This window comes from Rhipicephalus sanguineus, chromosome 11, assembly GCF_013339695.2.
Source record: "Rhipicephalus sanguineus isolate Rsan-2018 chromosome 11, BIME_Rsan_1.4, whole genome shotgun sequence".
Classification (NCBI taxonomy): Eukaryota; Metazoa; Arthropoda; class Arachnida; order Ixodida; family Ixodidae; genus Rhipicephalus; species Rhipicephalus sanguineus.
The window spans coordinates 93,076,184-93,100,963 of NC_051186.1; the positions used below are offsets into that span (position 1 = coordinate 93,076,184).

The following is a 24,780-nucleotide window of genomic DNA, read 5'->3' on the forward strand; positions in this document are numbered from 1 at the left end:
ATCTAGTACAGTGAAAAGCTCGTTGTCTAGGGTTTCATGGGACCGGGCAAAATATTCCTATTAATCGAATGCCGAATTATTGAAAGCATCAAGAAAACAATAGGCGAATGCGTATTGCATCAATGCCTTTTCATTTTCTGGGTGAATACATAAATCGAGTACTTATTTTCTATAGGAGCAATGTAAAAGCCGCAATTTCACAAGACGAACGCGGCTAAGACCCCAGTATCTTAGGTTGAAACATTAGTGATGCAGAACTATCAATCGCCCTATCGATACTATCGATAGCTGAGTCACTATCGAACTATCGATGATAAAAAATACTATCGATAGCGCTATCGATATTAAAAAATTAGATGGTACTATCGATAGTATAAAACCAGCAGCACGAGCTTATTTCAGAATAAACTTGGTTCTCCGCGCGCGTGGTACATAGGGGAGCCGCAGGAGCAGGCTGAAGGGCAAGAAAATTGACATACTTGTGTTCTTCACCTGAGTGCTTTGCTGAGACATGATAATAAAGTCAAACTGTTCAGTTGTAGCGGAAAGGAAGGCGTTACATGTGGTGGAACTACGCAGCTTCAAATTTATATTGCACTTTATGATTTAAAAATACGAAAAAACTATCATGAACTAAGTTTGTTAATTGTAAGGTGTAACTGGTTGCTTTTGGATGTGAATTTATTGATTTATTGATGGACATATTCCGCCCTTTTTCACTGCGGAAATAATTTATTTCATTTGCCAAGAATTGCTCATAAATTGAGCGAAGGTGATGGTAGCTTATCACAAATATTTTGGCAATATGGCCGACCCGCAACAGCATCATTATTCACACCGATATCGATAGTATTGTCACGTGGTTGTGACGGTGAAGAATGCTCATACAAGACTGGCAAATATGGAGCTGTTTATTTGGGCGACCTTGTGACTAGAAAATCAAAACTCAATATACAAGCGATACAGGCTGCGCTCTGAGAGCATCGAGAACAGTCATCGGCCGTCGAGTAATCTGTTCTTCAGTGGAAAGCGTCGTCTTTTATACATCAGTCATCGAACCTCACAGCGTTATCACTGGTGCTCGCGTAAGCTCTCGAATAAACTTTACTATTCGCGTCCGGCGCAGTAACCATAACAGAATTATGTCAAACAATCGTGATGCTTCTCAAACATTACGGCGCGGTCTGCGTCAAACGTTGCTAACAGTCTTTGTGGGTGAAACCCGAATACACCAAAACAAAGCAATAAACACGCGTGGCAGTAATATCGCTAGTAATACTTACCATGGTACTACCGATTGCACTATCGATAGTCTGTCTACACTATCGATAGTCAGTTTACCGATAATTCTGCATCACTATAAAACATGCTCCGAACCAGGGCTGGGCAGTATCGCGATACAAGAGTATCGCGATAGTATTTCAGAGATACTTTTGAGTATCTGTATTTCTGTATCGAGATACATTTGAAAAATGTATTTGTATCTCAGTAGTGAAATACATTTACGATGTATCGCCTGTATCGGGGTACTATGCAGGACACGGGTATCTCGTTACATTGTTTCTTTGTGTCGGAAATGAGTTGAGGCGTGTTTCCAATGGGGGAATGACGTTTTTTCTTTCTTTTTTGTGCCAAGACAAGCAAAGGCTCGCCGCCGGTCGCCGACAGATAGGGCAGCGATGGTTTTCCCCTCAAGCAGAGAATGGTTCATGTGGTAAAGCGCGCGACGCCGCAGACGGCAGAATCGCGGGGGCAGTGTTGTCGGCCTCTGCCGACGAAAGTCGCTGTCTCTCAAGGTCAGTGCAGCACGCCTAATTTTTTTCGGGTGGCAATCCATTACTTCGCGACCCCCCGCGCGGATACCGCCTTGGAACAGGCTTTGCAATGCTTCGCATGCGTTCAGTTTTCAAAGCGGCGGCACTTCCAAAAGCAGTTCCCGTAATCGCGGCGGAAGAAGATGGCTATCATTGATGCGCTTTCAGCCACCTCTCCAATGTCAGGGTGCATTCCTAATTGATTACATGCGTGAAACGGTCTTTTGTGGTAGCAGGCTGCCCCACCGCCGGAGCCCACTTCGCCTGTTGCGGCTTTCTGAAATGGGTGCTGGTAGCGTCGGTGGTGGTGAAAGCTTCATTGAAGCCGACAGGGTCAGACGGCTGAGGATTCCGAAGATGGGGACCGACTTCGGATTCTGAACAGTTGGAACAACCTAAGTGAGGGCGGAAGTGTTTCGGTATCTAGATGACCCGAGAAGAGATATCGCCACGCTGCAGGGTAATCCGGCTATGAAGGCGATATTTATTCATTATAACACGAATTTGTGCTGGCCTTCAGCGGTAGGCAGACTTTCTTTCTTTCCTGAGTCTTCTGCTGAGGCTGAACAGACGCTGTTAGAAGACAGCCTATTTGAGAAGCCTACACAGAAACCTTCTCTGCAAAGCAGATCTTCAAAATAAATGTGTGCTTTTTCTCAATTCAATGGTGTTCATTAGTGATTCGAGTGATTTGTTTAAAGTGTGCTATTTCTAGCATAGCTTAGTTTGTTCGCCAAGTATGCCGATTTCGGTGTCCAATCCTTGTTACTGTTGCTGTGAAATAGTGTATTTTTATTGCAATTGCTACTTGTAATTATGTCATTATTACTAACTATGTACTTTGTCCGCCCCCCTCCCCTGCAATGTCTTAATGGCGCTGAGGGTACTGTAATAAACAAATAAATGAATTGAACGTTTCGATGCGCTGTAAGTTTAATTACAACATTGTGCTGCACTAATAGGTGTCTTTGCGTAGTATGAGCATCCTTATAATAAAAAAAAGTATTCCAGTATCTGTATCGCTGTAACTGTATTCCGGAATACTTTTTTCGTCTTATTGCAAAAGTATCTCCGAAATATCCCGTTACGTTAAAGGCAAATGTATCTCAGTATCTGTATTTTAGGCTTCCAATTCAGGTATTTCGATATATGCATTCCGGAATACTTTTCTGGGTATCTCTGCCCAGCCCTGCTCCGAACATATCCCTTACGGCGAACCGCCACCGTCAACACCACCACGCGGACGCGAGGATAACCTTTTCGTCAGAAAAACAGTTCGCCACCGCAGTTCGCATGAGCCGAATAAAATCGAAAACGAAAGAATTCTGCACAGCCGTTAGAGCCTTGATCGCCCACAGCGCCATTGTGGAAAGATTGTGGATGGCGGAAAAGCCTTTCTGAAGGCCCGCGGCCGTTTCTTTTGTTCTCGGAGGCCATTCTTTCTCCTTTGCGTCGCACACTGGCGGAATTTTACGCTTGGTGCGCTCCTACGATCGTGCGAATGAACGGGGTTGCGGCCACATATGACCGAATTAACAAGAATTTGATGCCATTAAACAATGCATATACCTGGCGGCTCCGCGGTTACTACCTGTCCGAAGTAGACGTACTCCTTTTACAACTTCCAGTGTCTCGCCCCTTATCGCAAAGCGCTGGCGAGAAACTGGAAGTTGTAAACGAGTACGTCTACTTAGAATAGGTAGTAACCGCGGAGCCGAACCATGAGAGCGAAATGACTAGAAGAATAAGAATGGGATGGGGCTCATTCAGCAAGCATTACCAAATCATGAATGGTAGTCTACCACTATCCCTCAAGAGGAATTGCATTTCTTTCTCATGGCAGCAACGTCACTTGACAAATATTCTGCAATATAACAGCGGCATCTTACCGGTACTTACCTACGGAGCAGAAACTTGGAGACTTACAAGGAGGGTTCAACTTAAATTGAGGACGACGCAGCGAGCGATGGAAAGAAAAATGCTAGGTGTAACCTTAAGAGACAGGAAGAGAGCAGAGTGGGTCAGGGAACAAACGGGGGTTAAGGACATCATAGTTGAAATAAAGAAGAAGAAATGGACATGAGCCAGGCACGTAGCACGTCGGCAGGATAGCGGGTGGTCATTAAGGGTAACTTACTGGATTCCAAGAGATGGCAAGCGCGTGAGGGGGAGACAGTAAATTAGGTGGGTAGATGAGATTAAGAAGTTCGTAGGTATAACGTGGCAGCAGAAAGCACAGGACCGGGTTGATTGGAGGAACGTGGGAGAGGCCTTTGCCCTGCAGTGGGCGTAGACAGGCTGATGATGCTGATGATGATGATGCCTGGCGGGACCACATAACGCGTCCGAATTATACGATTTTTCGAATTAACAAATGCGGTCGAATTAACGAACCTTTACTGCAGCACATACATTAAAACAAGCAAATAACGCATCCGGCGTCATATTTAACAATAAGAATGCGTAAGTGAAAAGTTCTGGGCGCCCTTTGGAGCTTAACGCCATAGTGTAGTTAGGTAGCTACAGAACGACGTCAATCGAATGCAAACAGTAGTCATCCACATAAACGTCAACCACGTTAAACAACGAGCAGCCGCTGCCAAGGCCTAATTAGAAAGTATAGTTGCAACTTCTGTATGGGAATATAAAAAAAAATACCTGAGAGAACACGCTTTTCGTTATGTTTATTACCCCTCAACAAAGGTCAAGACGAAGAAAGGTTGAAAAGATTGTGGGCTACGGCGAAAAGAAAATGATTGAATTCGTATGAGTGCTGAGAAGACCTGCCTTTCTTCAAGGAAAGATCACTTTTAAGGGCTCGTTGTCCTTGGTTAGACACAATCAGGAAACAATACTAATGAGTACTAGCAGACAATATCCTTACTAGCAGCTACTAGCAGACAATTTCCTTGCCATTATTGTCTGCTAGTGCTCATTATTAATGCCTCTCTTCAAGGCAGACTGGCTGTAGTACTCTTCGATCCTCCTCCTCCTGACAAACGTTTGGTTTTGGGACTGTTGGTTTTATCATGAGGTGTTGGTTGACAACGAAAAACAATGCGGACGCAGAGGCAGCGCGCAGAAAAGGCAAGCATAGTCTGGTTCTCATGTATCTCCTACGCCCGCATTTTTTCGCGTTGTCGTCCCAAGGTCCTCTTGTCGAGACATTGGCTACATTAACATTTTTCGTTCGACGACTTATCATTTGAAGCTTTCAAGTGCCCCTGTACTTCTGCTTAATTTGAATTCACACTCACTATGAGTGATCGATAACGGCTCGTCTTGATAGTACTACATAAATAGAGATATTTCGAAACAGTAACCATCTCTCTCTTTTGTCCAGACCCAGAGGCAAGGGCTTATTCAAAATCGTTCTTCTACAATCCGATATGGATGCTTCCTCCACATCGTAAGTGAACACGCTTTATTTTTTTGTGTATATTATGAAGGTAACATTTTTCATATGGCTATGGTGTTGACAGCAGTCACACGTTGTTCTGCCAACTAAACGACTCCCATTTCTGCGACCAGCGTCAAACGTTTACTGTGCAAAAGGTCTCTCAAAAGTTTGATTTTTAACGTTGTCTGTGCAGGTGGTTAAAAAGTGATGCGAATAAATCCTGAAACCGGCATAACTTTCCAGTCGTTTTGCGGATGCGTGTCCGAATTGAACAGTAATTCAGCTAATTGACCGCAGTCGTCGCCCTGTAAGCTTCCTACAACAGTTATACACTGTGCACAACAGTGACCAGTAACACATAGTAACCTACGTTTCAATCGACGCTTTTGCCTACATGCGCGCTCGCAGATGACGTTATTGACAGAATTATCAATAATTGTGCATTTGCTTGAACGACACCCAACTAGGCAATGCCATTTGTATATCTAGCTGTACATTCACAAGCATAGCCCCTTGCACCCTGGAAAAATTAACATCACCTTGTTAAGCTTATTTTAAATCCAACACTGCAGTACGTAGAACTTCCCTTCTGGCCTCCGATAACCTCTGGTAACGATGACGATAACGCTGGTAAATTTCTAAAACGACTCATACCTTATAATGGTCTACTTTACCGACGTTCATTGTTTTCTCTTCACCTTACTTCAGTTACTAAGAGAACGATTTTTCTGGCTTACACAATACAAGCACACATAGGCGTATCTACCGGGGGGGGGGGGGGAGGGGCCGCTAAGCCCCCCCACCCCCACTGAGAAATATTGGGGGGGGGGGGCGGAGTCCCCCTACTTTTGACAGTGGTTATTGTCGGCTGCAGACTGGGAAACTAACAAGTCAAGCAAAGTTTTACTTGAACGCGGCAATAACGTAATTTTGTAATAAAATTTGTCCTACGATTCTGCTGTGACGACTGTCCTCCGTGTGTCATGACCACGCACTGTATGCTACCAGTGGTGCGGGCTGCCTATTCTACGCTTGTGCATCTTGCGCTCGAGCCATGCAGCGCAGGCTATTGCTCAGCAGGGGCTCTGTAACATTACAGCAATCATTCATGATTTTATTTTCTTCTGCCTGGCCTAAAATCTAAGTAATCGGCAACGCAAATATGGGCGGGAACCAGTAAACGTTATATAGCCCGATCAAACGCTCTCCTTTTTCAGAAAATTCAGTTTCTTTCTTTGAAAACGAATAGCATCGCCACTGCTCCATATTCAAGCTGTTGTGAGTTGATGAGTGTGCAGAAGTGTCGGGTATTTTAGTTGTGCCTAGCCAGGACAGCTAAAATGGATTCCCACTTTAGTTTCCGATTAGCCTGCTTCACTTGGCTTATCACATGGTAGCCTGCAGCGATCATGGTGGCTTGTAACAAGGCAGCGGACTCGAGCACACTGAGAAGCCCAGCTTTCATGTTTGCCTCATTACTTGATCTACCTCATCAGGGAGATGATCAGCGCCCATGGGTTTCTGGACTAAGAAGGCTGCCTATCTGCAAAGGATTGTGTCTGTTCCTAATAATGTGTACTTCTCTCTCTAACTCTTTGTCAGCAACGTTGAATTCACAGACAGTTGTACGCGCAAAAAACAGCTCAACATCGTTATGCTACAACTGAAAGTATCTATTATACACATATGAATCCATCTCGCCCGCTGCTATAAGCAGCCGCTGCCAATGTGATTGGCGGGCAGCCTTCTTAAATTACGTTCAAAAAGAGACACTGTCTGGCTATTCCGAAAAAAAAATGAGTTATCGTTCAGCACAGTAATGTGCTGCTTATTGTGCACACTTCATTTTGACGCCGCGAGTTTTCGCAGACTTGTGACGTAGCGTAACAAGGAGGCGATTTTATGGCACATTAAAAATTTTTCACGAATAGCCAAGAACCAATGACAAACAATACGCCGTATTGAAAATGGTTCATTATTATTTTTTCAGCAGTGATGTGCACGTGGTAATTACGCGGTCGAACACTTACGCGTCCTTTGTTGCGTCGTTTTATGAGCAGGTGCTGTGAACATGAGCCAGAAACCAATCATTAACAGCTGACGACCTATACGGAAGGAAACAATGTGGGGTAGTTTAACGTTGTAATCTTCCACATTTTTTCAATGAAAATTTGAGCCTACACAGTTTACGTAGGCTATTTACTTGGAGGAACCGGAGGGGAGGAGTAAAGGGCCACTTCACCGCTTTTCTGTCCACCCCCCACCCAAGCTGGGAAAAGTAGGAGGGCAAGGAACGACACCTAGTATATAAATTCGTAGTCATTTATAATCTTATAACTCTACACAACCATCTCAATGTGGTTTGCTTAAGTATTAAACGACTAAACTTGGTCTTCTTCTTAAGAAAGATTTTATATTAGAGGGCTCTAACAGTAACGAAATTGGCACTCGGCTTATCCTGAAAACTTCTGCGAAGTACCTTGCTTTGTCAGCCCCATGTTTTGTTTAATAAGTGTGAATTTAGGGTACTAAAGTCATAGCATGTTCTTCATACTCATCGTATCTAAAGCGCAAAACTAAGACTGGGAAGTTTGTTGACGCAATGCTCAGATGATCAGGTTAAATTTGGGTGTATTTTTTAATCTTCAGGCTAATATTTCCAAAATTTTATTAAACACTGCTGTGTTGTCACGGTATAGGGCGGCCCAGCCTGCACAATCTGTTTGTGCAGATTCTTCCTTGATTTAAAACAAAGTTTTGAAAACTACGTCATCTGATCAGTTCTATGAATGTAAAAACTGACCTGAAATCAAATATATATATATATATATATATTTGGGGGGGGGGCCTTTATTATGCACATCTGTACATGATCATCATCATAATGTATTTGGTTATGCATCCTCATCTTCGTCGTGCATCATCATCATTAGTGTGGGTTCACCGTGCCTGTTGGCTGCCGGGTCTTGAAGCCAAATAACCGTCTGCCTAACCAAGACCTCATACGTGGTGGAGGTTGCTTTTGGATCCCCCGTCCTCTACTCGTCCGCTCTACCTCCTGGAGCTTCGCTCAGGTCACCGTTTGTGCCAGCTGTCCGGCAATATGTCACAGCACGAGCAGGTCGGTGCTGCTACCGTCCCCACTTTGGCACCGCAAGCCACACCTTCTCACGTCGTAAACAGCCCCCAGCGTGAGCCTCATCTCTTCGCTGGTCTGCGCGGAGAAGATGTGGAGGACTGGTTCGACGATTTCGAGCGTGTCAGTTCTGCTAATCGGTGGGACGATACCTACAAGCTAACTCTCGTCTCCTTGTACCTTACGGGTGTGGCGAAGACGTGGTTTTTCAACCACCTGATTGGCATCCCCGATTGGGCTACCTTCAAAGAGCAGCTGCGCCAAGTCTCTGGCACACCGGCCATTCGGTCGGCTCTCGCCAAGAAAACCCTCGAGGCTCGCAAACAACATCTCGGCGAGTCGTACACGTCCTACATCGAGGATGTTCTTGCGCTCTGTCGCCGTGTCAATGCATCAATGTCAGAGTCGGACAGGGTACGGCACATTCTCAAGGGTATTTCGACTGTCGCATTCAATGCTCTTGCCATAAAGAATCCGGCTACCCTTGCTGAAGTTGTCACAACGTGTCAGCGTCTCGACGAACTCGAGTCTGTTCGGCTACAACCGGACAGTGACGACACACGTTCTACGGCGGACCCAGAACTACGACGCATGATAAGGGCATTGACACGCGAAGAATTACGATCAATGGGATTTTCACTGCCTACACTGTGTCCCAGTCAGCCATCCGGCGTGGCCTTGCGTGATGTCATCAGGGAGGAGCTAGCGTCCCTGACCCACTCTCGCCTCTCGCCTCCTACCAACATTCGCGCAAGTTGCTGCCGCACCTTTAGGGCACGCCAACTCGACGTTGCAGCCATCAACATACGCGTCGGTTGCTGCCGCGCCCCCCGCGAGCTTCCCATCACCACCGCCTGAGCCCCTGCCCATCTGACTGCGCATTCACCCGGTGAACCAAACCCTGCCTACTACCCACCTTGGCGATAATCTCGCCCAACGTGCTATTATTGCGGCTATCGCGGCCACATCTCACGCTTTTGCCGCAAGCGCCAGCAGGACGAGCGTCGAGGTACGACATGTGCGAACGTGACTTCCCCGGAGGAGCCTTTTCCCAAGGCCGCCGTTATTCGTCACCTTCGCGTCGGTCTCCATCTCCGCCCACATCGAGTGAGGTGCGCAATACTTACCGGTCAACCAGAAACCGTTCACCTTCGCCCTTCCGTCGCTCCTCGTCTCCGCTTCGGCCTGCCTGCCTCACCTCTGACCACCATCCGGAAAACTAAGCGACGCAGTTTTTTGGGGAAAAACTGCATTGACATACAGGACTCAAATTCCACCAGCATGCCCTTGCAATATGATTTCGGTAATAGTTGAAGGAGTGCACGTCGATGCCTTGGTGGACACTGTTGCCTTACGATGGACCTACGCTGGTTGCCACCCAGGGGAACACAATTCGTCATTCCGCTCTCTGTACTGCCCGCGTGCTAATCGATGACATTCTTCACCACATAGAGTTCGCTGTGCTGTACCCGTGCTCTCACCAACTCATTTTAGGGTGGCATTTTCTGTCGTCTGCTTCCGCGGCTATTTGTTGTGGCCAACGTGTCGTCGACCTTACCGACACAGACTACTTGCTCGGTGACGACATCTACAAGCCACTTCGCCTCGTCGCTGCTACAGATACCGAGCTACCACCACGTGGACAGCGAATCGTAACCGTTGTGTCCAACGACGTCGACTCTGGTGAAGTATTGGTCGTCCCTTCACCCTGTTGCCTTAGTCAAGGCATAGCTCTTGCATCGGGCGTCGTTCGCTTTTACAATGGTTCAGCTCTCGTCACCGCCACGAACGCAACATCAGATAAAATATTACTTCCCCGTGGTACCATGGTGGCCAGCGTTGCCGATCCGGAACCTGCATGCGTCGTGCCCCTTACGCCTATCTGCTCCAAAGGCCATTCTACTGCTAATCGTGCTTCTTCCTCCGCCCTTACAACAGTCATCAGCAGTGACTTGACAGATTCGCAGAAGCAGCAGCTGCTTGCTTTGTTGAACAAGCACGCAAACTCTTTCTATGCCTATTCGTCCACCTTGGGCCAAACTACCGCTGCAGCACATCTCATTCAGACCGACGGAACATCCATTGTACACCGCCGCCCGTACCGCGTGTCTCTAGCCGAGCGAAAAATCATCGAAGAAAACGTATCCGACATGCTGCAGCGGCAAATAATCCGCCCCTCAGCCAGCCCTTGGTCGTCTCCCGTTGTTCTGGTGCGGAAAAAAGATGGTTCTGTACGCTTTTGCGTCGATTACCGGGCGCTCAATAAGATCACTAGGAAGGACGTATACCCTATGCCACGGATTGACGACGCTCTTGATTCCTTACAAGGTGCGGAATACTTTTCGAGCCTCGACTTGCGTTCCGGTTACTGGCAAATCCCTATGCACGAAGATGACAAAGAAAAAACAGCGTTTGCCACCCCGCACGGTCTATACGAGTTCAACGTGATGCCTTTCGGGCTATGCAACGCTCCCGCGACGTTTGAACGGATGATTGACACCGTGCTGCGGGGCCTGAAATGGAAGACTTGCCTGTGCTACCTAGCTGATATTGTTGTCTTTTCATCAACGTGTCCTCAACACCTGCAACGCTTGGATGAAGTCCTAACTTGCCTTGCGGGCGCTGGTCTTCAAATTAACACCAAGAAATGCCATTTCGCCAGAAAATCCATTAAGGTCCTCGGTCATGTCGTGAGCAAAGACGGAATACGTCCTCACCCCGACAAAACCGCTGCGGTGCTTCGCTTTCCTCGCCCTGAGAAGCATAAAGACTTGCGATGTTTCCTTGGTCTCGCCTCTTACTTTTGTCGATTTATACGAAACTTTGCCTTCATAGCTGCACCACTACACAAGCTACTTACCTCAGGTATGCCCTTTGAGTGGTCTGAAGAATGCCAATCGGCTTTTGACTTGCTGAAATCTGCCCTCACGCCCGACCCTGTACTTTCCCATTTGACGAGGCCGCTCCAATTCTCATGCACACAGACGCTAGCGGCCGCGGTTTAGGCGCCGTTCTTCTGCAACGCGACAACTCTTCACGAGAGTGAGTCGTTGCATACGCCAGCCGTGTACTCTCTGCAGCCGAGAGGAACTACACGATCGCCGAGCAGGAATGCCTGGCCGTCATCTGGTCGGTGCAGAAGTTTCGTCCCTATCTGCACGGCCGTCATTTTACCATTGTTACCGACCACCGCGCGTTATGCTGGCTTCCCACACTCAAGAACTTGTCGGGACGCCTCGGTCGCTGGATTCTGCGTCTTCAGGAGTATGAGTTCGATATTATCTACAAGTGTGGCAAAAAACATCCAGACGCCGACGCTCTTTCTCGCTGCCCGCTACCTACGGCCCCGCTCGGCAGCTCCGCGACCGCTTCGCATAACAAACACTGCGAGCCCACTTTTACATCGGTTCCCTCTCTGGCCGCTATAGACCACCTGCCTCCGCACAACGACCAAGAATTTGCCTGTCGCCAGCTGGCTGACCCGTACTGTCGACGGATCATAGGCCATCTCCCTGGAACTTCCTGACCACCTAACGCGAGGCTACGTCACCAACTCTCGCAATTTAAGCTCGACAAATCCGTGCTGTACCGCCGAATTTACCATCCTGAAGGTCAGCGCTGGGTGCCCAAATTTACCCCGCTCTCTCCGCTCTCACGTCCTTACAGCCTTTCATAATGATCCGACGGCAGGTCATCTCGGTTTTCATAAAACATACGACCGCCTTCGAAGTCGTTTTTATTGGCCTGGCATTACTACTAGCATAGCCAGGTACGTCGGGTCCTGCACTATCTGTCAAAGCTGCAAACTCCCAACATCTGCCCCTGCCGGTAAACTTCAGCCTCTTTCGTGTCCCGCGACACCATGTGAAGTTGTAGGTGTCGGCCTTTTTGGCCCCCTTCCAGTCACTGCCGCCGGCAAACGATGGATCGTGACAGCTGTGGACCATTTGACCCGCTACGCTGAGACATCTTCTGTGACTACTGCTTCTGCTTCAGAAATTGCCGATTTCGTTCTCCGCGCCATTATACTGCGCCATGGCGCTCCACGTGTCCTGATCAGTGACCGTGGACAGGCATTCCACTCTCAACAGTGAACGAACTTCTCCAAGCCTCCGGCATCACTCACAAGACGGCTTCCAGTTACCATCCTCAGACTAACGGCCTGATCGAGCGATTTCATCGCACACTTGCCGACATGATCGCCGCCTACATTCAACCAGACCACAAAAACTGGGACGCGATTTTACCATTCGTCACATTCGCCTATAACACAGCCATTCAGCGGACAACCGGCTATTCACCGTTTTACCTGGTTTACGGACGTTCCCCTACTTCCCTTCTGGACGTTTCTTTCTTTACCATCAACCTAATTCCGTCGCCATCCTCTGCCGAGGAATACGTTTCACGACTCGCCCAGTGTCGCCAGCGTGCTCGCCTGAACACAGAAGCCAGACAGCACGACAGGAAGGTTGTTTATGATGAAGCGCATCGTGCTGTCTCCTTCCGGCCCGGTGACGAGGTACTGCTCTTGACGCCTCTTCGCACGCCTGGTTTGTGTGAGAAGTTTCAGCCACGGTTTATCGGGCCGTACACAGTTCTGGAGCAGACTTCACCCGTGAATTATCGCGTGACGCCACTTGTAACCCCAGCAGACCGCCGTTACCGTACTACCGAGGTTGTCCACGTCTCCCGCATCAAGCCCTTCATGCGACGTTCCATGTCTCCTTGACCTGCAGCGGCCAGGCTGGCCGCTTTCACTTGGGGGCGAAATAGTGTGGGCATTTATTATGCACAACTTCTTCATCTGTACATGATCATCATCATAACGTATTTGGTTATGCATCCTCATCTTCGTCGTGCATCACCATCATTAGTGTGGGTTCATCGTGCCTGTTGGCTGCCGGGTCTTGAGGCCAAATAAACGTCTGCCTAACCAAGACCTCATAATATATCTACGGCGGACAGAGTGAGCGGCGCCAACCCCCCGCTCGCGAACGAGATGGTACGCCACTGCAAGCACATCACGATCGTATGACTACATGAAGAACGACGCACACACAGTGCTGACTTATAGCACTTGTTGACGAAAGGAACAAGCGTACGAATACTGCGCGGACATACGCATGTCAGTATACATACCTACTCTCATAAGCTGCACGTAAACGGTATGCATTAAGCTGCACGGAAACGGTATGCATAGGTCATTCTCTGATACTTTGTAAAGGATCACCAACACGGTCCAAGATTCAACTTTATGCGTTGCACGGCCTGATCGTTCCCAGTTCACCTGTTGTGGTTTTCGCAAGAATGTTTCATGTTCAATGTTTGCTGTTCGTCTTCTTCCCAAGGCGCATTCCGCGAAATGAGTGAGCTGAAGAAGCGCAACCCGAAGCTGAAGCTCCTCCTCGCCATAGGAGGCCCGCACGAGACGACCGACAGGTACTTGCAGTTCTTACGGCAGATGTACCCCTGGCGGGAAATGGGGATCAGCATCACGCAGTGGCTCAAGACATACGGCTTCGACGGAATCGTGCTCGACTTCTTCTCGGGCACAAGGACGGCGCACGACCCCGACTGGACATGGAGCTCGGCTAAACTCATAGACCCTTTCCTTTGGGTAAGGCTTAGGTTCCTAAGAAACGCGTAAGGCACGGCCATGTTCGTTACGCGAGAGCGTAATTTGAACACGAATGCATACCCCAAATCTACACAGGCGGCTTTCTTCCCGTGTTTATGTGGGCAGATTAACCACCGTCCGAGAGATAACACGAAAAGCCGAAATTATCTGAGCATAATCAGCCTCCAATGAAGAAAAACCGGCGAGAGCGAAACTTTCAAGCGAAGTGATTGAGAAGGCAGTTCAGATAGCATGAAGCATCAGAGCTGTATATTTCAGGACTCGTGTGACACGCAATATCAGAGTACACCCCTGTTATACCATCGGAGTTAGGATGGTAATTGTACAGCGACGATTCCTCAGTGGTTAGAAAACGTGCATTGCAGGCTCAGATGTAATGTTGCCGCCTTGAATTTAATTGCACCGAGAACTCCGAAGTTGAGTGTGCACAAACATGTGTATAAAAACAATGCCTTGCGGGATCTCTATGTGCGCTTCAAACTCTCTCACTCCATTGAGACTTACAGTATATTAAAATAACTCAATATATTGAGGCTTTCTTCGGTGTCTTATTAATTTCCTTGACTCGTCAAATAAGAACACGGCATGCTCAAAAAAGTCATATTCTTAATAAGTACGTCGTTTTCGAAATAGAACATCAAATATTTGTTGGTGCGTTACTTCGAATTTCGGTTCCGTAAAAATTATAGCTATGCTCATGATTTTGCGTCTATGTTGTCGAAATGAGAAACCCCTCTCATTCTTCTCGTTTTTCATTGTGTGTTTAGTGTCGTTGTACCGTATTCTATTTTTTTTCTTTGTTTGAGTGTCACATTAGTGTCAGTGTTGTTGTTTTTTTATTTCAATGTCCTGTTACTTCGTTCCTACCTCCCTTCAAAGATATACTAAGCGGAAAAAAAGTACACGCCTCTGGTACACTAGGTTTCCACAGAAGCAAAAAAGGATCCAGAGATGACGCGAATGCGAACGACGGCTGGCAAGGTATTCTTGAAGGGTTATGTCACCATCTGAACATGGCGTGATGTATTTTGACTGCGGCGTACGTAATTATCTCTCTAGGTATGGATGTACTCCATGCCATTTCAAAGGAGCAAAAATCGATATGCTCTGAAAAGTAGGAACAGATACAACAAATGTTCCTGCCCGAAGGGCTTAGTACACCCCAACGGGCCCATTCTGGAAAAAACTTAAAATGATGCGAAGGTGCTGGTGCTTTGACGAGAAGTCGTTATATGACGCCTATTATCTGTCAAACTAATCTGTCGTCGTGCTGAAAAATAGGAAATAATGTAGCTTAAAGAACTACTTAAGCACTCTAAACGAATATACCGTAAATCCCCAGAGCCGACCCCCCCCCTCACCTTATGGTGAAAGAGAAACCGACTGGATTTGGAGGGGGCGGGGGGCATGTTTGGTCGCGGATCAAAATTCAACATGGCGGCGGACGAGCCCCTAAGAATAAAAATGCAGACCCGTGCTTCTAATGAAATGCTTTATTCAGTACGCATGCATTCACTGTTTCCAAGACAGAGAATGAAACAGTGAAAATGGCGGGAGGGGAGGGTGGGGGCGCTTGCTCTGTCATCGGCGCGTATTTCAAATCTCCAGACAAGGAGGAGGGCACTCGCTCGGGTAGGGGCGCTTACTCGGGTTTTTACGGTAGTGTATAGCGTCTGCGTTTCTATTATCCCTTTCTATTGCTTTGTTCGAAATTAGGAGACGTTGTGACTATCGTTATGACAGCCACCATCCTTTAGTATTTCCTTTCTTGTAATCGTTTCTACACCGCGCATCTCTCAATTGTATACAAGCGTGTGATGCGGCTTCCCGTGATTCAGTTACTTAATTGTTTCATTTGCAGCAAATAGGACAGAGTTTCAAGGAGTACTCGGCGAAGTGGCACATCATCCTCACTCTGCCCGCTTTCGACAGTTCGACGCACTACCTATTCGACATCAACAGACTCTCGCAGTGAGTAGGCCTCAAGCTTTGTTTAGAAGGTGTGACGTGCAAAATATCAGAACACGTACTTGCTGATTTTCTTTGCAGAATTAAGATAGCGTAAGTGCTCATAACGTGCGAAAAGAATGAGCTGGGATTACGAAACTGTGTCGTTCTGATAAACCAAGCGTTCCTTCATTGCATAATATTGATAGAAATGGCTGAAAAATGATTTATGCAATATCTCTACGCCTACGCAGGCTTGCGTCTAAGTTAGTAGGAGATCTATAGACAAAATCTATGCCTACGCAGTGCACATGGCGGGCTGGCTCATGGTGCGCGTATGTTTAAATTTAGGGGCACGTTAAAGAACACCAAGTGGTCGGAGCCCTCCGCCACGGCACGTCTCATAATCATGTGGTGGTTACGGGACGTAAAATCCTCAGGCGGATTGTTAGATTTCTCCTTCTTTCCTAGCCTCCTATCAACCTCGCGTCCACGCCAGTGTACACCAGTTCTGATATGCACACTTAAAGGGGTGGGGCCATTAAATTTCGAGGCTATAACAAGCTTTTTGTGGGTTTCCTCTGTATGCAAGGACATTGCACACGAAGGGTCGGATACAGCAAACGTTTAGAATATATTTTAATTCACTTCCAATGTGTACCTAAATGCCCATTCTCCCGATCGAAACCCATCGCTAGCGCGCCAACACTGACGTAAATCTGTAGGATGGGCAACGAAAGTTGTAGTGACGTCACACCAAATCTGCTGTAGTAACGTGAGTGACCTCCGGACCTCCGCCACTTCCGCAACGTACGTACCGACTGTAGTGAAGTAGAATATATTCTAATTCACTATAGTACCGGCAAAGCATCGGTTGCTACATCGCTCGCCGAGTTTCGATCGCTTCCTGGCTAAGTGCGTCACAGCCTTGTGTGGTCACGTGACCACGCCTCCTTAGACTTCTACGTCACTGCCCAACCTCGGCGCCCAGAAACCGAAACCGAAAGTTGTCCACATCAAGAGGCGATATTAAATTATTTAGCGAGAATACATGAATCTTGGTGCGTGCATCATGCTCCCTGGAGCTATAGGAAACGCTTACAAGAAAGAACGCGCAAGCCACAAATTTGGTGGCACCACCCCTTTAAAGCCGCGAGCAGAAGCGAGTGGTAAGCTGAAGTTGTCTGGTATAAGGTGAAGCAAGATACTTGCGACACCTTATATCCGGCATGTAATTAGTTTGTTCGGCTGGCTTTCGACGAACTCCGTAGTTGGAGTACGACGCACTGACCCATCATCGCAGACCAATAAAAGTGACCGTGCTGCACACATCAAGTGCAGCTGATGACGACGCAAGGTAGGGTGAAACGCAAAGCTATTAAAACTCAATGCGATGCTAAACATGAATCAGTGTGCTGAAAAAAAAAACATGGTTTCTTATGCATTTGCCTAAGTCGACTAAAAGACAAAAGCCTTCTTCATTTTCTTTTTCTTTTCGCTCGACTGCATTGAACCTCCCCCTCCCCCCCCCCTCACCGAAAGTTTTCTGTACCCAACGGGGTGATTTTGTACCGCCTCCGGGATCGGAGGCATTCGAAGCCTTCTGCACCACACGTGGTTTTACAGTGCCTCCAGGACCGCCCTGCCCTTGGGAAAGCGACTATTTCATGTGATGACGTCGGCATGTCACGTCATATTGACGTCATCATGTTGTCATTTGTTGCCTCCTGTGACATCACGATGACGTTATAGTGTCAGGTCATCACGCGATGATATCTTTCATCGCTCGTGTTGCCGCCGCCGCAGCCGTTGTTCACTTGTCCCGGTTGATGAGTCATCAGAGGCTTTCGCCTTGAAGACAGTGCTGTTTGTTGGAACGAATCAAAGCGTTCGTATAGTAAACATGGCAGCGCTCATGCGAGCGCATGTTCGTCCCTGATGCTCAAAACTTTTAGAACAGCATGAACCAACTCCCGAAGCCGTCGTTGTTTCTAGGATATTGTGGTGTCTGAGGGGGGTAGCGTACTTGCGCAAACAGCCGGGAACACTCTGGTAAATTTACGTGTTATCTCTCTTGTTGTTTTCAGGCAAGTAAACTTCTTCTTTGTGAAAAGCAGCGACTGCTTGGAATTTCCGCGAGGTGCAGGACTGAACGTATCGAGGTCCATGGACATGTCTGATGTAAGCATGTGATTTTTGACCCGCCGGTTCACTATGGGCAGACAAATAATGGTATCACCGAAATAATTTCCAAAATCCTACTCCGACATCACATTGCTTGAACGAAAGCGCAAAATGTCTGCGCCTCGTGTTCTCTCGTATGTCACTCTGCCCCTCCCTGTAAGTGCAGCCTCCTCTGGCTATCCAGATTGGGATGAACCTGATAAAATGAAGAATAGACGCATCTTTTATGTACGGTATTTAAGTGTATCTCTTACTCTCACCTTTGGGCTGTCGTTTGCGCCACCTTCAGGACGTTTTGCAAAGCTGTTTTGTAACATGTTATAAACCTCTCTAGCGATTATCAACTGCTGTAATGCTGTGCACATACCTTCAATGGTGGCCCACGTGTGCTCTCAGCCGCACTGCCCACGCAATTTCTAGTTACAATACTACACAAATGCTTGTTAGAAGTACATAGGATACGTTCACGCACTACGCAGCTTTCACACCGAATCGTAGAGAAACTTTTTTACTACATGCGGTCACTCAAGTTTCGCATCGTAGTTACATCATTCCCGAACAACTTCTCACGTATTGGACCTTTAGGCAAAGTTTTTTTTGTTGTTGTTGTTGTTGTTGTTGTTTTGACATAACGAAGTTTCAGTGCTGCCCCAGCGGTAGACCGCGGCGATAAATTTAAGCTTTTGCTGGGGCCACTGGTCATATGGTTGACTAGCACGCGGTTGTGCGAACGCTTATCCTATGTTACCACAACGCACTGGACCCGCATTTCTTTCGGGTTAACACGTTACGTTCGGCGGATGTAAAGAGGACTTCTTTGCCGGCGCAGCATCAAGACGCGGTCATCAGATCTCAGGTTCAAGAACATTTTCTTTTCGCGTTATGACACTTAGTTTATTGTAACACTGGGTCATTCAAACATGCAAAGAAAGCAGCCTTTGACGACTATAGTTGGCTTAAATGGTCGAATTTCAATGTAGCCAAGTTTCAATATAACGAAATGATTTGCCTATTTTACCAACTTTGTTATATCAATGTTTAACTGTATTTGTCTCGTTGTTCCTCCCGTTTCTCACAGATTGACAGAATCGAACTCATTGTGAAGAGGGGAGCCGAGCGCACGAGAGTTGTTCCGGAAGTTCCCTTGTCGGGTCGTACGTACTCGGTCACAGGTGGGGGCTTCGGTAAGCCTACTCTATTCGCCGGGCCACCTGGCAATTACACCAAGCAACAAGGGCTCATGTCGTCATTCGAGGTGAGGCGATGCCGACTGACTCTGCCGCAACGTAGTTGGACGCCGAAAATAAGGCCACTTATTGTACAAGCGAAATGTAATGAACGCTATTGTGCGTACGTGAAGGCATTGTATATTGTACTTACCGGAAAGAGTATGTCAAGTGAAGCTTATTTACAACCTCACGTCAGAGGTTCCTTGGTGAAAAGATGTCGCGGAAATCTTGAGAGTCACCAAGGACCTGCACGAACACCGGCAATCTTCTTACAATGACAATCACATAGATTACAGTAAAAGCATTCACTCTAATGAAACATAAAGTCGAAATTAAATAACATGCAAGACGCTCTGATGCACATGATGACCACACGTAAAAAATCAGTCGCATAGTTCTAGCAAACACACTATACAACGCGTACACAAAATTTCATAATAATTGCTAGAGTTTTAGATGCCAAAATGACGATATGGTTCTAAGGCAGGCTGTAGTAAATGCCTCCGGAAATTTCGAACACATGGAATTCTTTAGCGAGCACTGAAGTCTAAGTAGACGAGCCTCGGGCACTTCCGCCTGCAGAAATAAAAGTATGCGCCAGTGAAAAATATAAAGAATGTCAGTGACGTGCGCATCGTTATAAGATATTTCGGAGAGCACTACTAACAGCTTCTAGGCAAGTTAGTAGAAAGACGTATACATGAATACGCGACCTCACTAAAAAAACCGACATATTTCACCAGTAAAATGAAGTGGTGCTATGCAAAGAGCAGGTTTAATGTTTCTTTTTACAGCGAAGTTTTATATACGGTTTGTCTAAGATCCGGGATTTCGTGGCGACCGCGTGCAAGAAGTCTCGTTGCCTCAGGTTCCCCGAGTTGGCGGTAGCCGTCCACGTTGGAGCACGATCATATGAAACCAGCCGCAGGGCAACAGTGAACTGTTAATATAATCATAAAAAAGGTTCCAGGGCCGTCATCTGATATCAGGTGTTATAGTGGCCCTGGAAAATATGTTGCCAGCAATTCATTTGTCTTTAGTAGGGAAGTCGACTTTGAGAGAATCGATGTTAGCTTGGTCTTTGTAAGATGCCTTCCCTATAATGTGTGTTGCAGTGAAGCATAAAGCAAACAGTCGTACGCGCATGTTGCGAAGCGGACAAAATCGGTCTTCTAGGTGGCCTTCGCGAGCAAACGTTGCTTAATGTGCACCTCGATGGCGGTGTCTTCGTCGATGTGTCGCGGTAGACTCTGCAAAGTGGATTGAACGTTGGTGGGCATATTAACAACCTGGCCTTTGATGCAAAACTGGCCTCCATCATATCGCCTCTGTGTAGTGTGCGAAAGAGCTTCGGTGGTCATCCCCACTCACAGGCTGGAAGGATTCACATGTTTTTTTTTTAAATAAATGTGTTTTAAGGGGAGGTTTTCGCCCATGTTTGGTGCTGCTACTCCCCTTCATTTGCATGATAGTTTTCATCGTGAATTTGTCAACAATCGCAAAACTATGCAAATTTACCCATTAATGGACATTCACATGCCCAATTTCACTACTACATTATAGATGTTCACAGAGCAGGAAAACTCACACATCGTAAATATTCACACGCACGAAACTTCCACTCGTAAAGAAGAGTTCATCAAGATGCTCACACAGCAGGCTTTTCTTGTTACGTTTTGTACCCATGTGTGTGTTCCAGAAACACCAATTGAACATGAATACCTACCATGTAGCTCAGCTCTCTGTCGTTCTAAAATGTGTTCCAGGTTTGCGGCCAGCTTCAAAGTGGTTGGCAGCAGGGGCGCTCCAGTCAAGACTCCTGTCCGTATCTAAAGGACGATGAAGACTACGTTGCCTACGAAGATGAAGAGAGCGTTCGTAAAAAGGTTGGGCATATTTGTACGATGTCCATTTTCCCGTTCGTAGCTGTCATTCCCAAAGTTCACATCACAGAACACACGGGGACAAGTACCTGTGAACCTAAATTCACTTCAGTTCTTAGCAGCTGTCTGTTTTGGGCAGGCAGCTTTCATAAAAATTTTGCCTGCTGCCACCATTGTTGTTCAGTATACAAAGTTATACATGCGTACACCTTCCCCCCCCCCATTTGTGTCCGTGTGCACTATAGCAGATAGGCATAAGCCAAAAAACGAGCGTGTCTGACTGCTTATTATAACGTTCGAAAAAAAATTCTGAAAGTTGCAACTTTCTTACCATTGGAGGCAGTGGAACATTCTTGATTTTACGTGTATTCTGTACTCCAAGGCGATAGAGAAATGCGGGGAAAGCCAGCCCCTAAATATCTCCTTCATAGATTATGAGAAGGCATTTCATTCGGTCGAGATATCAGCAGTAATGCAGGCACTGCGGCATCAGGGCGTCAATGAACCGTGTACAACTACTGGAAGAAATCTACAAATAAGAATATTGAGGTGAAGGGTGTTCCTTGCTCGCACAATGAGAACCTTGGGAATATTCTGGAGAAAGTAGGTGGAGTGCTTGGCGTGCCGATAACTGAACAAGGTATCGATGCTTGCCATCGCGTTCCCGTGCGGAACTCTGACACTGATAAGAACATTGTCGTGTCTTTCAACCGTCGCTCGAACGTGACGCTGTAATTCAAAAAGCACGAAAGGCAAGGATCACCGCAGAAGACATTGGTTTTTCTTCCAAGCAGTCCGTCTTCGTGAACGAGCACTTGTGCCCTCAACAAAAGCAACTGCTTGGTATGACAGTTGCAAAAAAGAAGGAAATGAAATGGCGCTTTGTATGGGTCAGGGACGGAAAATTGTTCGCACGAAAAACGGAAGAGTCAGGTGTTGTTAAGGTCACATGCGAAACAGACCTATCTAAAATGTGCTAGTGATTATTAGCAACAAACAGCATATTTTGTCTCTTGTCTGCTGATGATCGCACCATGCAACCTTGCTCGTCCTAGCTGCGCTGACTCTCATACCTTTTTGCATTTCAATGCTCAGTCTGCCCGTAATAAACACGACCAGATAGAAGCACTTCTTAACGACTCTATATTTAAGTTTGATATTATAATGATAAGTGAGACATGGTACAATTCAGAAGATGATGTTATTTCCTTGCCTGGATATCACAACTTCTTTCTAAATAGACCAAACCGTCGTGGTGGAGGTGTCATGCAGATGGTGTCAAAGGCTTTCATGTCACTTGATTGCAAATCTCTGCAAAACAACACCCGATTACGAAGCGCTTACAGTACAATGCGGATGCTATGTTTTCGCTGTTTTGTATCGACCACCTGATGGAAATAGTGAACTTTTTTTCGCCTTCTTAGAACAATTACTATGTTATGCATACCAAAATAGATTGTGCATAAACGTAGGCGGTGACTGCAATATAAACATACTGCAATCGAATTCAATTACCCGGAATCTGACATTACTCCTTGACTCATTTGGTTGTGCGAATATAATAGAAGCACCCACTCGTGTCGCATGCCTTACTGAATCCCTTATCGACTTATTTATTACGAACAGCCCAATGCAGGTTATCAACGCTGGTACCATTATTGCCGATTTAGGTAATCATTTGCAGATATACATGTTTTCTAAACAAAACAACACACTCATAGCTAGACGACGCGAATGTAAATATTTCGTAATACAAGAAATAAATCCAAGAACAATGAATGACTTTCGAAATGAACTTCAAGATGTCGACTGGGCACCCGTATTTAAATGTGGGGATGCTAACACTGCTTACGATACTCTCATGCGCATAATAAATATTACCTACACTAGTTGCTTTCCACTAAAAAGGGTAAAGACATCAAGAAAACTACGCAAGCCCTGGTTAACAAATGAATGTCTAAATTTAATTCGTAAGAAAAACGAATTATACAGTCACTTTGTGCACTCAAGAAGCCCGGATGATCTTTCTGCTTTTAAAAAATTATCGTAATTTTGTAACTAAGTTTCTCCGAGATACAAGAAAGACGTATATGGAAAAACTGTTTAGTGATACAGATTCCAAAGGCGATCTAGTTTGGCGTGCACTTAATAAACTCCTAAATCGTGATAAAAGTAATGAAGAGCTTCAGGTTACACAAAATGGGAAGCAGCTAAAGGGTGTAGAATTAGCAAATCGCTTCGATCAACACTTTACAAGTTTAGTAATTAGTGCTCACAGTATGGACGCTCTCAATTTTATGGGAGAGTCCAGTGTAAACACAGCGTTTTTTGAGCCTACGACACCTGACGAGGTTTACTCTGTTTTCATATCTTTAAAGAACAGTAAGGCACGGGACATTGATGGTCTCCAGATTAAGCCCATCAAATTCGCAATAGACTTTCTAGGGCAAGCGTTCACCCACGTATTCAATATTTGCTTGTCTACTGGTGTTTTCCCGGCAAAAATGCAACAGGCAAAGGTAACTGCTCTGTTCAAATCAGGCGACCGAAATGACATGTCAAATTATCGGCCAGTGTCAGTGCTCCCAGTCATTTCAAAAGGCTTGGAGAAGATTATTTGTAAAAGGGTTGTGTCGTCTTGTGAAAAGTATCAGCTATTATCTCCGTATCAACTCGGGTTTCGTAAGGGCCGATCGACTGAATTAGCTCTATTAACACAGAAGGACTTAATACTGAATGGCTTTGAAGAACAAAAATTAACATTAGACGTATTTATTGATTTTTCCAAAGCCTTTGACAGGATCAACCATATTTCTTTACTAAAAAAACTTGACCATTATGGATTCCTTGGATTACCCCTGGATCTTCTAAGGTCCTACCTAATGCACAGGAAACAATGCGTTTGCATATCAGGAGAATACTCAGACCCCCTGAATTTGGAAGCCGGTGTTCCCCAAGAAAGCATATTGGGACCTATACTGTTCAACATCTATATAAATGACTTAGCAAACATTAGTAACTTACCACGATACATAATATACGCAGATGACACCAGTCTTTTCTTTCAGTCAAGTAGTGCTGATCATTTATCGCAAGAGGCTAACACCGTCCTTGCTACGCTGTATTTGTGGAGTAAAGCGAATTCCTTACAGATTATTTCGAAAAAAACAAAAGCGGTTCTTTTTGCACCTATCGAAAAACGTGTAGATCGTAATCTAAACATATTCTATCGATCAGAACGAATCGAGGTCTCGGCTGACGTGAAAACACTTGGAGTGATCTTTGATCAACACTTATTATGGGACAAACACATCGAACGCGTTGCAAGAAGTATGGCGAAGGCATGTTCTGCCATCAAAGATACGGCTATTGCTGTATAATATAATATTTATTTCTCATGCTAATTATTGTAATTTAGTATGGGGAACAACGTCACAGAAAAACATTCAGACGGTATTTCTCCTACACAAAAAAGCATTGCGCCATGTCGCGTGTGTTCCTTATGACAGCCACACAAGTACATTATTTTCTCAGTTTAATGTTCTCCCA

At 46.1% G+C, this 24,780-nt stretch overlaps 1 protein-coding gene across 1 annotated transcript in view; it reads left to right on the top strand.

Annotated features, from left to right (window-relative positions):
• The window catches only part of LOC119375513 (endochitinase), a 35,123-nt gene that overhangs the window by 7,703 nt on the left and 2,640 nt on the right, over positions 1–24,780 (top strand). Inside the window, exons 4-9 of the mRNA XM_037645704.2 lie at positions 5,158–5,223; positions 13,699–13,967; positions 15,850–15,959; positions 18,023–18,116; positions 19,198–19,374; positions 21,115–21,234. Of these exons, the coding sequence (XP_037501632.1) occupies positions 5,158–5,223; positions 13,699–13,967; positions 15,850–15,959; positions 18,023–18,116; positions 19,198–19,374; positions 21,115–21,234 (836 nt within the window). The remainder of the gene's footprint in view (positions 1–5,157; positions 5,224–13,698; positions 13,968–15,849; positions 15,960–18,022; positions 18,117–19,197; positions 19,375–21,114; positions 21,235–24,780) is intronic.